General features: G+C 35.9%; 2 protein-coding genes and 1 long non-coding RNA gene across 13 annotated transcripts in view; 2 read left to right on the top strand and 1 right to left on the bottom strand.

The window, feature by feature from the left end:
• The window catches only part of foxp2 (forkhead box P2), a 149,877-nt gene extending 145,052 nt beyond the window's left edge, over positions 1-4,825 (top strand). For 8 of the 9 annotated variants that reach the window (XM_087246752.1, XM_087246754.1, XM_087246753.1 and 5 more), the window contains one exon: positions 1,352-4,825. In XM_087246752.1, the coding sequence (XP_087102878.1) occupies positions 1,352-1,496 (145 nt within the window). In that variant the 3' untranslated portion in view covers positions 1,497-4,825. 9 annotated transcript variants of the gene reach the window in all.
• The window catches only part of LOC141381570 (uncharacterized), a 71,124-nt gene extending 62,421 nt beyond the window's left edge, over positions 1-8,703 (bottom strand). The window contains exons 1-2 of the long non-coding RNA XR_015482539.2: positions 8,483-8,703; positions 5,047-5,292 (exon numbers count right to left, since the gene is read on the bottom strand). This is a non-coding gene — a long non-coding RNA (uncharacterized LOC141381570). The remainder of the gene's footprint in view (positions 1-5,046; positions 5,293-8,482) is intronic.
• Positions 8,704-8,739: 36 nt separating this feature from the next.
• Positions 8,740-13,886, top strand: part of mdfic (MyoD family inhibitor domain containing) — a 257,224-nt gene continuing 252,077 nt past the window's right edge. For 2 of the 3 annotated variants that reach the window (XM_087245590.2, XM_087245600.1), the window contains exons 1-2: positions 8,740-8,882; positions 11,233-11,331. The gene's annotated coding sequence lies outside the window, so the exon portion shown is untranslated. Of the gene's footprint in view, positions 8,883-11,225; positions 11,332-13,886 lie in introns of all 3 variants that reach the window. The other variant, XM_087245591.2, reaches the window with a different exon arrangement.

Genomic DNA, 13,886 nt, shown 5'->3' with positions numbered 1-13,886 from the left:
TAACTTTTCTGTTTTTGCTGTGTTGAATGCATGTGTTTTTGCACAGCTGATGAGTTACAGGTTTCAACTGATGTTCAATGAAATACAAAGCTTTTAGATGCTTTCAGGAATGCTTGCTTCTGATTGGTCAATCGCTATCTTTGTTTAATGATAGATTTAATTCATCTTTATTTCTATAGCGATTTTACAATGTAAATTGAACATAGAAGTTCTAGATTGAAACTAAGTCAGTCCAGCTTTCAGAGTTGAGGTTCAGTTTAGTTTAGTTCAGTGTGGTTTAATTTTCACTGCTGAAAGTCCAAACACTAAAGAACAAATCCATTGAAGTCCTAAACCAAGCATGCCGGGGCGACAGTGGCGAGGAACAAACTTCACCAATTGTAAAAAGAGCACGACCATTTTTCCTCTGGTCATAACAGATGTTACAATAGACTGCTGTATTTTAGTACAGTATAGTCATTGCAAATGGTCAAGATCTTCATTATTATTATTATTATTATTATTATTATTATTATTATTATTATTACTACTACTACTTTTACTACTAAGTAGCATTCAAAACTTTAGTGTCAGGTTAAAAAAATGGTTTATTTAAAAATATATTTAGAAAAGACACATTCAAATAATCAAACGTTTCATCATAAATAATGTGTAATGTTATCAAAATATACATTTTGTAAATTTGTAAATTAAAGTACAAACTTAACTCTGTACTTTAACATTATATTAATGCATTTAATCCTTACATTTATATCGTGCTTTATCTGAAGATTCAAGGCGCTTGAAACATTTTTGGGGGAATCTTCTCATCCACCACCAGTGTACAGCATCCACCTGGATGATGCAACGACAGCCATATTGTGCCAGATCCCACATCACACACTAGCTAATCAGTGGATAGGAAATAAAGTGATGAAGCCAATGGTTTGGGCATGGTTAGGTGACCATGATCAAAAGAGGCCAGTGGGCAAATTCTGGAATTTTTAATGACCACAGAGAGTCAGGACCTCGATTTAATGTCTCATCTGAAAGATGGAGCTTACTGAGCAGTATAGAGTTCTCTTCACTATACTGGGGCGTTAGGACCCAATCAGACTGCAAGTTGAGCCCCCCCCTGCTTGTCTCACAAACACCACTTATGGCAGCAACCTAGCCAAACCAAAGGAACATGAAAAAAAAATTATGAAAATTTACTGACATTGCAGAAATGCATGACAAATATTCATAATAATGTATTTTAATTCAAATAAACCTAGTTTTTTAAAAAACATTGACCCAATTTACCCATCTTTTTATCCATGTTCACTCAGGCCTTTTACTAAATTGTATTCTTGGTTATTTCTCTCATTAGGCCTCCCATTCACGTCAAGGAGGAGCCACTGAACATGGAGGACGAGGACTGTCCGATGTCACTGGTGACCACAGCCAATCACAGTCCTGAACTGGATGATGACAGGGAGCTTGAGGAGGGCAACCTATCGGAGGATCTGGAATGACTATTTTGCCCCACCCCTCCGCTGGGGCTCTGCCCCTTTCAGGCCCCGCCCCTTAACTAAACCACAAACGCAGCAAAAAGACTGGACGCAGCAGGCGGGAGTATTTATTTAGCATGCATCTGGAGACTGGCCCCGAAGAAAATCTATAGCGCAGATCTTTAGGGACCACAGATGGACAGACACGAGAGAGGTCTGCTTTTTAAAAACAAACATACAAAAGGAAGAACAACAAAAAGGACAAGATTTCATCCGAATCCGCTTGGCCAAATCACATAACGAACACAAGGCTCACGGAACTGAAGTGAAACGGGAGCGAGTGCGTTCTGTAGAAAGCCAGCGGCCACATATACTGCCAAAAAAACAAAACAAAAAAAAAAGAAGTTTTAAGTTTGTGAATATCCAAGCCACATTAGTCGTCGGTGTTAGATGCAATTGCTGGTTCAATTCAAGTTGTTGCTCTGTTCTTTTTTTGCACATGAAGTAGTATCAGAAATTTAGTGTCACTGCCTGTATGTCGACGAAATTTTAAAAAGGAAAAACCAACAAAAAAAAAAAGCTGTTTTCCGTTGTTGTTGTTGCTGTTAATTTTCCCCCCTCCTCCCTCATCACTGTTGTTTATGTTCCTCCCGCAAGCTTATGTTCATTCCGAGTCATGTTTGCGACACCACCAACTGTAAATGGCATTTCTTAAAGTCACGTCAATAACACAACCGTGGTATCAAGACTGTTGCAGCCGTCCAAAAAAAAAAAAAAAGTACACAAAAAACGTAGGTCTCGCTAGCAGCTCTGCTTCTGCTGAAACCGTGACGTGTGATTCAGTTGCATCTCAGAAAACACAACGCGTTTCTGCATACTCTTCTAGTCTCTTTACCTCCTTGTTCTAAAGCTTTGTCTACCTGCAGAGAGTCACAGGCAACAGCTAGAAACCAAAGCCAACACTATCAACGGCCAATAGCTTAGACAGAAGCCGCCAGACTCTTTGGTCAGTCTTCTGTGACTAGTACAAAGAAGCTTTTCCTTATTTCTTTTTTCACTAACTACCTTCGAATAACCTCTGGGATTATCTCCTTTAGCCCTGTACAAAGATTTGAAATGATTTTGCTGTAATTTGATCGACAGACGGAGTGCTCAATATGGCCTGGTGAATTCGAGCCAGGTAGAGCAAGAGAGCAGCTATAAATGGATCATGACCAAAATATCCATTCGTGGAAGTGCAGAAATTGAGTTTCATTTAGTATTATTTGCGTAAAGCATCTCATCATTGTTTTTTTTTTTTTTTTACTAGTGAAATGTACTGTTCATTGTGACTGTCCGACGTGTCATGTCTTATATCCGTCAATTTACTTCAGAGCCGAAACCGAAAAATATAGTAACCAAACTCTAAGATATCTAGTGAAGCCAAAAAAGTCATGATTTCAAGTCGATGTGAAATGATGTGGCTTGGTTATATTGTAGAAGCAAATAACAGAGCCATGACAGGGAAAGGACTCCCCTTTTCCAGCTGACGTTTGCTTTGCTCCATTGATTCAGACTCATTGTATAATTCATGGCTATATAGACACGAAGGTTTGTGGTTAGACCATGTATGGTGTATAAGTAGCAACCGGTTATTTTGAGGTAAAACAGGAAGTGATCGCTCACTTTTATTTGAACGTCGCTTACGTCATCGAGGAGAAGCGGTTGTTGCTTTAAAGTTCCTTTTCAGTCAGTCAAACCAAAGTTATACAGATTTCTGCCTCTACAGTTGAAAATAACGCAAAGCCTGTTTCCTTTTCTTCTTTCTCTTTACTTTGATTGTTCTCTAATGCAGAAAGCCCATTTGAAACGGATTACTGCTTTGTGTTGTAAACCGATAATGTCAAACTTTGTCTCTGTGTGTGTGTGTGTGTGTGTGTGAAACATACCGTGCAGTTGTTCCCGTTTTGTGCCAAACCTAGGGTTGGCTGCTAGTTTAGCGCACACGCAAACACACACACACACACTCTAATAAGACAGCAGAGCTGGATCCAGGGACAAAGCGTATCCCTTATCCTTTGCTGGAGTCAGCAAATTGACTTGAAGATGACATTCATAATAATTTTATGGCACCAAATATAAGGACGCAGCGTCTTTGAATAAGAAGATACAAAAAGGGTTTCTCCCACTTATCCAAAAAAAAAGGCTTCTACCTCTTCACAACACGAGAAAAAATGGCAGATTGCACGAGTCGCTAGAACGCCACCGACACATTTTTCCAACCCGATTCACGCTGGACCTCGCCAAAAGCGCCAGTTTACATTCCCAAAGGCAGATGTGGAAGGTTTGCATTGAACTAGTTTGTCCTCAAGACATTTGTAGAATGAATATGTAAAAAAATACCTGTAAGGGGATGATATTGTGTTCTTAAAAATGCATGTCTAAATTCATTTGGTGGACTGGAAATAAGAATTAATAAACACATATGATAAAAAAAAAATGTCAGGATGATGATGTTGATGGACTAAAGTGTGCATACCTCAGCTATACTGTTTCCGCGGGGAGATGATGATCGACAAAAGAAACTCTCAGCCACAGAATGCATATTACCTGTAGAGTTTGCATGGGTTTTTTGTAAAAACATTTTAAAAAAATGTCTAAAATAGTTGCTTGCACATAATACCAGAAGAACCTCCAGGTCGGCAATCTCCTTCAATAGATTTTAGGATTGTCCGGGATTTTTTCTGGGATGATTTTGTCTGTATTTTGATAATTGTGCATATTATGTAAAAAGATACGAGAAAAAAAAAATGTTGGTGGACCCATGAATTTACCAGACATTTTTTTCTAAGCTAAAAAGATCAGTGTTTTTCTTTTTTTCTTCCTGAAATTCATGAATTTTTACTGTTCTCTCATTGCTTGCTAAGAATAGCAAACCTGCTTTTTCCTGCATCTGCGTTGCGTAGCTGTAAGGCTTTTCCTAATGTGTGTATTTATTGCTTGTACCTCTGTGCATACGTTCTGAAGCATTACGTCTGGCAGTTGAGTCATGTATCCTTTCTAATAACTATCATTCTCTGGGAATATGATCCCCTATGTATACAGTAAATTGGAACTGTAGCAAAAACGAAAAAAAAAAACAAAAAAAAACATGTTTATGTAATTGGTGAATACCTTTTGGTTGTTTTTTTTGCCGTTTGGTTTGGTTTCGAAGAATCGAGACTGTTTTTTGATACTTTTCATTACCGTGTACTGTGTCCATATGTTACGGATTTCTGCGAGAGTAGAGGTCATGATTGAGAACTGTAACGGCCGTTATTATTTTCTGTATTCATGGCTTTTCACTGCTGAATAAAATAAAGGACCAAAACTAGGATTTGAAAAGCAACTGTCTACCTCCAACATCAGGGAGTTCTCACTTTTTGTACACATATATCTTTTATCCTACAAAGACGCAGCCTGTGGAAATGGGGCTGCATTATGCTTTTATGCAACGTGGAGGAATTCGTCGCAGGAACTTAAAAACAGCTCTGAGAGAGAGAGAAAAAAAAAGAGAGGCGGGAAAAAAACAATAAAAGTTTAATAGCTGACTTACATGGTTTTGTTCCGACTCCCAGCACCTCAAGTGTTGTTTAGATGGTCCGTGCAGCCAGAGGTGCGTGTAATGGACACGGCCCATGTTCTCTGTCCTCGGCTTTGATCTGAAGAGAGCACGGTCCGCCGCAACTTACTTGAAAAGGCTATTTGTGGAGCAGCCGAGCCTCTGCGGGGGACACAACACATCTTCAGCGCGTTTTTGCTGCTTTCTTCTGGCCCCCAGTTGAGTTGCAGCGAGTGTTTACTGAAAAAAGCACACATAGAAAACTGCTTTATTTCACAGAAATAATGTATGGAGGCTGGGCGTTCTGCGTTGCATGCTTTCAAGTCCTCGGTTTTTGAATATGCACACTTTGCAATCACTGTTTAAGAAGAAAAAAAAAAGAAAAAGAAAAGATGGATGACACATCCATTGCAGAAATTTGAAGCCAAAACAGGTATGGCCGCCATCATCTTGCTGCAGTGATGTCATTTGGAGCCAGAGCCTGATCTCACGAGAAAACGTAACTATTTTACATTTTGTCAGTTTAATGGCAAATTTAGAAGTCAGTCGTACGAAAATGTACCAATTTAAAAAGGAGGCGTGGCACCAAACCCCGCCTCTAAACCCAACCATCATTGTGGGATAAGCGAGTCGTAGTAAATTGTACGAATGAGATTCGTTTAAATTCATACGAATTAGCTACTAAATCAAATTGTTATGAATTGCCGTGAGATCTTGTTGGTCTGCATGCAATCATGACACACATTGGCTCCAAAATTGACATTTTTGAGCACAAGTGGAGTCCGCTTGTTAAGTGTGACATCACGTGAAGTGGCTTTCGGGTCCAAGCGCCATATCAAACTGGGGATGCTCATCAAAATAATAAACGTTTACAAAGCGATGTAATACTTTCTAAAATCACTATCACAGTATATAAATTCATGCCTATTATCAGATGGCCAGAATGTGGTTAATTTTTTTTAATATTGTGTACACCTTGATTTTATATAAGATTCACGTTAATGTGTGATATGACTAAAAAATGCTAAACAAATATTTTCTCAATTCAAATGAATGAGTGGCAGCTTGGACCCTGAAACAGTATTCCATACGTCACCGATACGTCATTAACAAGCAGATAGAGTTTTTACAGGTGTAAATGCTGAAATGTTTTGAGCTTGTCCACTTTTTACTATGTCCAGAGCTTGTTGAAAACCCATTTGGTCTGACCGATGCGCAGTCAGTCAAATGTGTTCAAACAGCCTTAAAAGACCCCCAACACCTTATTCCAAAATGAAGCCACAATGTGATTCAATCTATTAGCTCGGATCTTAAAATCAACTATAACTGAAGCCTATAAATGTAGGTATGAAACAAAAATAAGCATTACTTAAAATTATGGAAAATACTACTGGGAAAACATTTTAAATGTACTTAATTAAATATCCTCACCCCAATCGTTTACATGGAGAAGATGGGGATTATTACCTATGAATCTGAATTGTTAGGAATAACAATATGGTAAAAACGTATACTATTGATTGAAACATTAGGATTAAATCTGTTTCTATGTCTTTAAACCACCTCCGGTACAATTTCCTTTTGAGATTTTTAAAAAAGGCTTTAAATATTTCCCCATTTTCCTCACTCCTGATTTGAATAATTTGGTTAAAGCAAATTCTCCCCCTTTAATAAAATAAAATTAAAAAAGAAATCACAAAAAAAGACTTAGAGAATTGAACCCTTTTGCACATTTCCCTTGTTTAGAGGGTTAATGTCATCAAAATAAACATACTTCCTCAACTAAATTACCATTTTCCAAAAATTTTATGCTATTTAAAGATTGTTTTTCAACCCATATATAGTCATATTTTCTATAGTCTGTGCATTTAAAGTGAGCACAGAACAAAAAAAAATTTAAACATCTTTAAAATTGCACACTGTGCCTTTAAGACAAGTATCCATCTGGGTGTTAAACTTTCTTATTTCTCATCCTGGTTTTACACCGATCAATCAAATGAACCCTTTTCCCAAGGAAATGGCACGTTTTACTCAGGGTCAGCGAAGACAGATGTGATTCAACCTCATTTCTGTCTTTGAAATTGAAATGCGTTGACCACAAATTTGCAAGAAAATCGTAAAAAAGGCGCATAAAATTGTAAAAAGCTAACTTGTCAAAGTCACGAGCAGGTGCTCGGGCAGGCCGTGATTGAACCCAAGTCCCTAGTGTGACCTGCTGCTCATTTTCATGCATGACGGTTTTATCTTGACTCCGTCAGTGGCCTTTCACTCTGAAGGGATCTGACTTTAGCACAAAGCCTGCGCTAACAGGCCCACGAGAATACGTCATTTAGCAGGTCCTCAACTGGTCACTGCGATAAATTTGGGGTTTTGTAGGTTCCACCAAATGAGAACGCCCAGTTTGCTGCAGTTACTCCATCTTTTTCAGCCGCGCTTCCTCTCAGGACACTATTCTTCCGTGCTTTTTATGCACTTGGAAGTGTTTGTGAATTCAAGTGAGGGATGGCATACGACGTGCAACAAGGGCCGCTGTGTACCACACAACATCAGAGCGAGCGCAGACATTAAAGTGTGAGCCACATTACAGACCCCTCTTACAAAGGCCATGAAATAATAATGGCTTGTGGTTAGAGGTATCCGTGAGTCACATTCGCTGCTTTTCATAAAGTGGAGTTATTTACAGAGCAATGAATAAAAGAATGGGATAGCGGTGCAAGCCTTTTCCACATGAACTGAGAGAGCTGAAATAGGTCAGCTTGCATTTTGTTTCTATAGGCTGAGGTCTCGTTTGAGAGCCTCGTCATAAACTACCAGTCTACTTGCTAGGCTAATAACAATCGAATGCACTCATTATTTTAAAGAACTCTTCAGGGATTAAAATACACCATAACATATAAATTAGATGAAAATTTATGTTAATCATGAAGCAATTACAATTAAAGTTTTTAGGACTAGGCATTATGCAGGGTTTTAAAGCATAAATGCAATCTAATGTTATTGTTGAAGCTCTTAGACACATTAAAAATGAATAAATATGACAAAACAAATGTCTAAAATTAAAGTTGGCTAAAAGTACATAGGTGACTTGACTTACTAGCGAGATTCTCTACTTGCAATGGACACTACTATCCCATGAGGATATAGACGGTTGTAAATGGAAATAAAAAAAAAAAAAACTGAATTCCAGATTACATTGATTTTATATAACATATTTAGCACTTATAAATCAATTACTTACAAAATAAGTATTTTCTTAAGAGATTATACATTTCCTTCCTCTCAATAATGTTTTTCTTATATTACTGGGAAAGTATAAGCACACCAAAAATCCTCAACTTAAATCATTGTCAATTTTTAAAACTTAAAAAATACCAATTTAACATGTTCAAATGGCAAAATTAAGTTACAATAGACACTGACATATACTTACTTGAACACATTGGTACCAAAACCTTAAAAAGTCCATTTGTATTAGCCTTATTTGAATGTCAATTCAAACCAAAGACAATGTCTCTCTTTATAGCAATTACTTTAGTTATTAGTCCTAAATACGACAATAAATACACAATATAACCACGCAAGAATGGTTGAGATAACGTTAATTTTCTGTTCATAAAAGACAAACACACTGGCAATCAGCCAATCAACGCCAACCTTTTTTTAATGGCGCGAGTTTTTGAAGCAGATGTCAGCGTGACTGCGCGTGCTCTTGAAGGGAAGCCATGTCATCTTGTGCTGGAGGAAAAGGGCGTTCAAAATCCTAAAAAGAAGCTGAAACGTGATGAAACGTTACACAGAAGTCTCAAGGTAATACATCTAACCGTATGTATGTGTTTTCCTGTGATTTCCGCGATGAGGAAACCAATAGCGAGACTGTGTAACGCAGGATTTAAAGAAATTCGGCGAATTTGGCTTGAATAAATCACGAGTGTAACTAAAGACATGATAAAATAGCGTAATGGAGTATTGTATATAAGTTTTAAGCCACAACAATACTGTAAACATCGATCTATATATTCCGTGTCTATGAGCAACCTGCAGCAAACATGATGCTGATTACTCACACGTGATGACATTCTTCATTTCGCTGTCATCATGACCACTATGAATACATCACATCAGCACATGATCTTCTTCTCCAGAACTGCTCCTGAAGGACTTCTGACGATTATTTTATTGTTTTATTTGTGAATAGAGCGTCATATCAATGTGTTTTCACAACAACCCGTCAAAATAAGAGTTGTTTGTTTTACTTTAACTTCCTCTTGCTATTGTGCCAAAGTAACCCAACAATAGGCTACACAAACTAATGAAAACTAAACAAACTAAACTTATAAACCAACAATAATAAGTAGAATTGTAAAAACTTTTAAAATAATAATCATGTTTAGTTCTTCACTCAAACAAAAAAGGTTTATTGCAAATTGTTGAGCTGAGTTTAAATAAAGTTTAACATTATGTATAAACATACTATATATAAATATAACATTATATACATAAATATATAAATATACTAAATATACAAATATATAATATATTATGTACTAAATATACTCTGTTTAAATTAAGCCCATATAAATAGTTTGCAACCACTTTCCTTAAACTAATTATTAAAAATAATTATAAATATTATAAAAGTATTTTTATAATAATTGTATAATTGTGTATATATATATATATATATATATATATATATATATATATATATATATATATATATATATATATATATATTATGGCTCGTTCAGCATCAAAATCGCAATGTGAGCATTACGCATGGGACGATAACCGGTTTTAAGGTATACCGCGGTTCTAAAAAGTCAAGTTTTTAAAGCCTTAATTTTTTGTTATAACATTTCTATTTTTTTTTTCCGCGTTTTTTTTTACGACTATTTTAGAGAGTTTTTTAGGGCAACATTAGAATAAGACCCTCCACATTACAAGCTACTGGTCTTTCCATTATTCAGGAAATATTTGAAGAACAAATCTCTTATAAACCAACATCCAACATGCTGTAGTGCTGAACAGTGCAGTGGCTTTACTTTATATCCATAGAAAAGAAAGATATCCAAAGATGCCTTTTCAAGTTGAAAATATATATTTTTTTAAACTAATGAAGACAGCAGAAGTCAATGACTTATTTCAATTAATTAGTTTGACATGTTACCGTTTCAAAATATTTAAAATATTTTAAAAAAATGTATATCGTGTTCAATGGGGTTGTTTTTTTCTCCCAGACTTTTTTTAAAAGAACTCATTTTAGAGCAGTAATCAAAATACCATGATATCGCAAAACTGATAGTTTTAACCAAGGTTATCATACTGTCAGTATGAGTATACGCAGTGTCGAGTCTGGATTATAATTTATTGTTATTATGGAAGTGTTTTTGAGGCCTGTAACTGTGAAGGTTTAAAAGCATTTAAACATAAGGAATTGCACCGTTTGTACCTTTGGCACATTAACAACGATTAATTTTATTGAATTCTTTTAAAAAGAAGACTAAGCCGAATTATTTTACTTTTGGCATCTTTGACATATTATAGGTTTGATTCCATTTGTACATTTACGTTTTATAACATAGACCCACTTTATGAACCAAAAAATACATAGTATTGCAAACAGCCATTAGTTGAAATTGCATCATACCTTTGCCATTTTTTTTCAATCACTTCTTTAAATCATTATATTAGTTCAATAATATATATATATTTATACAACTTTTTAAATTGATTAATATTCTGACATTTGTTTGAGAATCTGTTCCAGACTGTTCCATAATTTCACATCACATACAGACATTCACAAACCTTTTTAATGTGGTCCTTGTTTTCAACCTCCTAAGATTTTGTTCTTCTCTCAAATTGCATTCCCCTTGCCCTTCTTCCAAACACTTTTGTATGCCTTTCGGTAGTAATTTATTCCTAGCTTTAAACATAAACTGTGCTGTTTTAAATGTAAAAAATCATTGAACTTAAATAGGCGGTTCATTCCGCTGTGGCGGCCCCGGATTAATAGAGGGACTTAGCTGAAAAGAAAATAAATTAAAATAATAAAATTAAATATCTTCAATTTAAAAAAGTAAAGGATTTGAATGATCCAAATATCATTCTAATTACTTTTTTTGTCTTGTACATAAAGATCGTAAGTTTATTTATTTATGTATTATATACAGAGGTCAGCGTGAAATGAAGCCATTTTATCTTGTGCTGGAGGAAAAGGGCGTTTAAAATGCAGAACAGAAGCTGAAACTTGATTAAACGTTACACAGAAGTCTCAAGGTAAGTAATCTTATCATATTTACATGTTTTCCTGTGATTTCCACGATGAGGAAACCAATAAGTAGACTGTATAACGCAGCATTTAAACAAATTTGGCTAATTTAAATCATGAGTGTAATTAAAGACATAATACGATAGTGAAATGGAGTATTTTGTATGATTGTTAAGTCACAAAAGACTGTAAACATCAATATATATTCTGCATGTCTGAGAATCCTGGACATACGTTGATTAAAAAAATAAATACATGGAAAAAAATACATAGTATTGCAAACAGCCATTAATTGAAATTTCATCATATCTTTGCTATAGGGTATATGCCGAAGCGTGCTAATAGGACTGTATGCCATTGCAAAATTGGTGCATTTAAGGTCTGTTTTCTTTAAAAATCAGCGATCTCCACTGGCTGAGTGATATCCAATATATAGTGGGACTCAGATTGTACAAGAAGCACTGCAGTAAATTACATTTTCCCTGCCATGTCTTTATAATATGAGCATTTATTTTACCCCAGTATATTCAATGGAGCTTCTGCACTAACCTGCCGATTCTGACGGGTGCGTGCGAGCAAACGGCTTTTTGTCTCGTTATACGCTTGAGCAACTAAATGGATGCCAAAGTCTGTTTAACTGATTGTATTTGAATTACATTACAACATCGATACTTTAAAAGAAACCATATAAAATGGAAAAGAAATCACGATAACAGGTCACCGGAAGTGTTTCAGCATGGTAAACACATTAGCTCGGCATATACCTATGTATTCTTTTTCAATCACTTCTATAAATCATTATATTTCTTTAATAATGTATACAACTTTTTTAATTGATTAATATCTTGACATAGTTTGAGAATCTGTTCTAGACTGTTTCCTAATTTCACACCTCATACAGACATACACAAACTTTTAAAAGTGGTTTTTGTTTTCAACCTCCTAAGATTTTGTTTCTCTCTCTGATTATAACCCTCTTGAATTTCTTCCAAAAACTTTGATATGCATTTCGGAAGTACTTTATTCCTAGCTTTAAACATAAATTGCGCTGTTTTAAATTTAACCAAGTCATTGAGAATCTTCAATTTAAAACTCTTATTTAGGATTTGTATGCTGCCAATACCCCACATTTTCTGTCATTCTACTTTTTTTTTTGTATTGTACATAAGATTGTAAGTTTATTTATACATGTATAATTGATATGTATTCCCCCACATTTTAACACAACAACTCGTGTATGGCAGCACAAGTGTGTTACATATTACATACATTGATTTATTGTCCGAAATAAATCCTACTTATACACTATTGCTACATTCATTCATTTTCTTTCCGGCTTAGTCTCATTATTAATCAGGGGTTGCCACTGCGGAATGAACCGCCAACTCATCCAGCATATTTTTTGCACATCGGATGCCCTTCCTGCTGCAACCCAACACTGGGAAACCCATACACTCCTTGTCCGTTCACAAACATATACACTGCAGCCAATTTAGCTTATTCAATTCACCTATAGAAACCGGAGCACCCTGAGGAAATCCACGCCAACATGAAACATAATTTAGAAGAAGAAAAATCATAGAGTCTTACTTGTCATAATGTTACCAAATTGAATGTTATTTTTGGGCCTGTACTTCCAAAAGAAGTGTATTTTAATGTGTATATTTCAAATTGCACATGCATTACTGCATATTTGTTCAAACTACTTATTTAAAATGAGCTGTATCAACATAATTCTTGTGGGTTTTTGTGGGAACAACTTATTTTTTGTTGGATTCAATCTACTTACATTTGTGAAAACACCTCAGTTTTAACATTAAAGACTTGTTTTGCAACAGCATCAAGCATTTTTAGCATTTTTTAAGTTTCTTTTAAACAGCAAGGCCTGTTAAAACTATTGTGTAGCAGTTGGATCCAACTTTAATATGACAGTATGTACATACAACAGCCTAATTTAGTCGTCTCTCAGAGCAAAAGGCATCAAAAATCACGTCCCGTTCTGGAAAAAAAAAAATTGGGTTTAGCGATTTGGAGGCCAAAAGTGTCCCTCTTCGCTCAGCCCTGACATTGTGTTGGTGCTCTCCATCGGGGACTCGCCTGCGGCTGCAGAATCGCCTGCTAAATAGTCCGAGGCGATGGCAACGCTAATTGAGATCATCATTATTATAATTGCAGCTCCTAAAAAAGTGTGTCTTAAATAATTTGCATTGCTCTCGAGTTGATATTGGAACACACTGCAGAAAATAATTGCATGGCTGCGAGGCACGTTTGGGTTGGACAGCTCGCTCTCTGACTATCTGTCTCTCTCTTTCTCTCTCTCTATCTGCCCTCCCTCTGTCTCTCCTCCTCAGGGTTGCTGGTGTATAAACCCTGTCTCCTGCTCTCAGCACAGGATGGCCCCATTACTGATTTGCTTTTCTGCATCGCCACAAAAAACCCCTGACACATTATAGCACAGATCACTGAGCCACTTAAAGATGCAGACAACCATTTGGATTAAAATGCAAGAGTTGGTGTGGTCTAAAAATAAATAGCATGAGAACATTGTTTGCATGATTTATGG

The sequence above is a fragment of the Danio rerio genome, chromosome 4 (genome assembly GCF_052040795.2).
Source record: "Danio rerio strain M-AB ecotype USA chromosome 4, GRCz13ab, whole genome shotgun sequence".
Taxonomy (NCBI): domain Eukaryota; kingdom Metazoa; phylum Chordata; class Actinopteri; order Cypriniformes; family Danionidae; genus Danio; species Danio rerio.
This window is presented reverse-complemented; position numbering and strand designations above follow the sequence as displayed.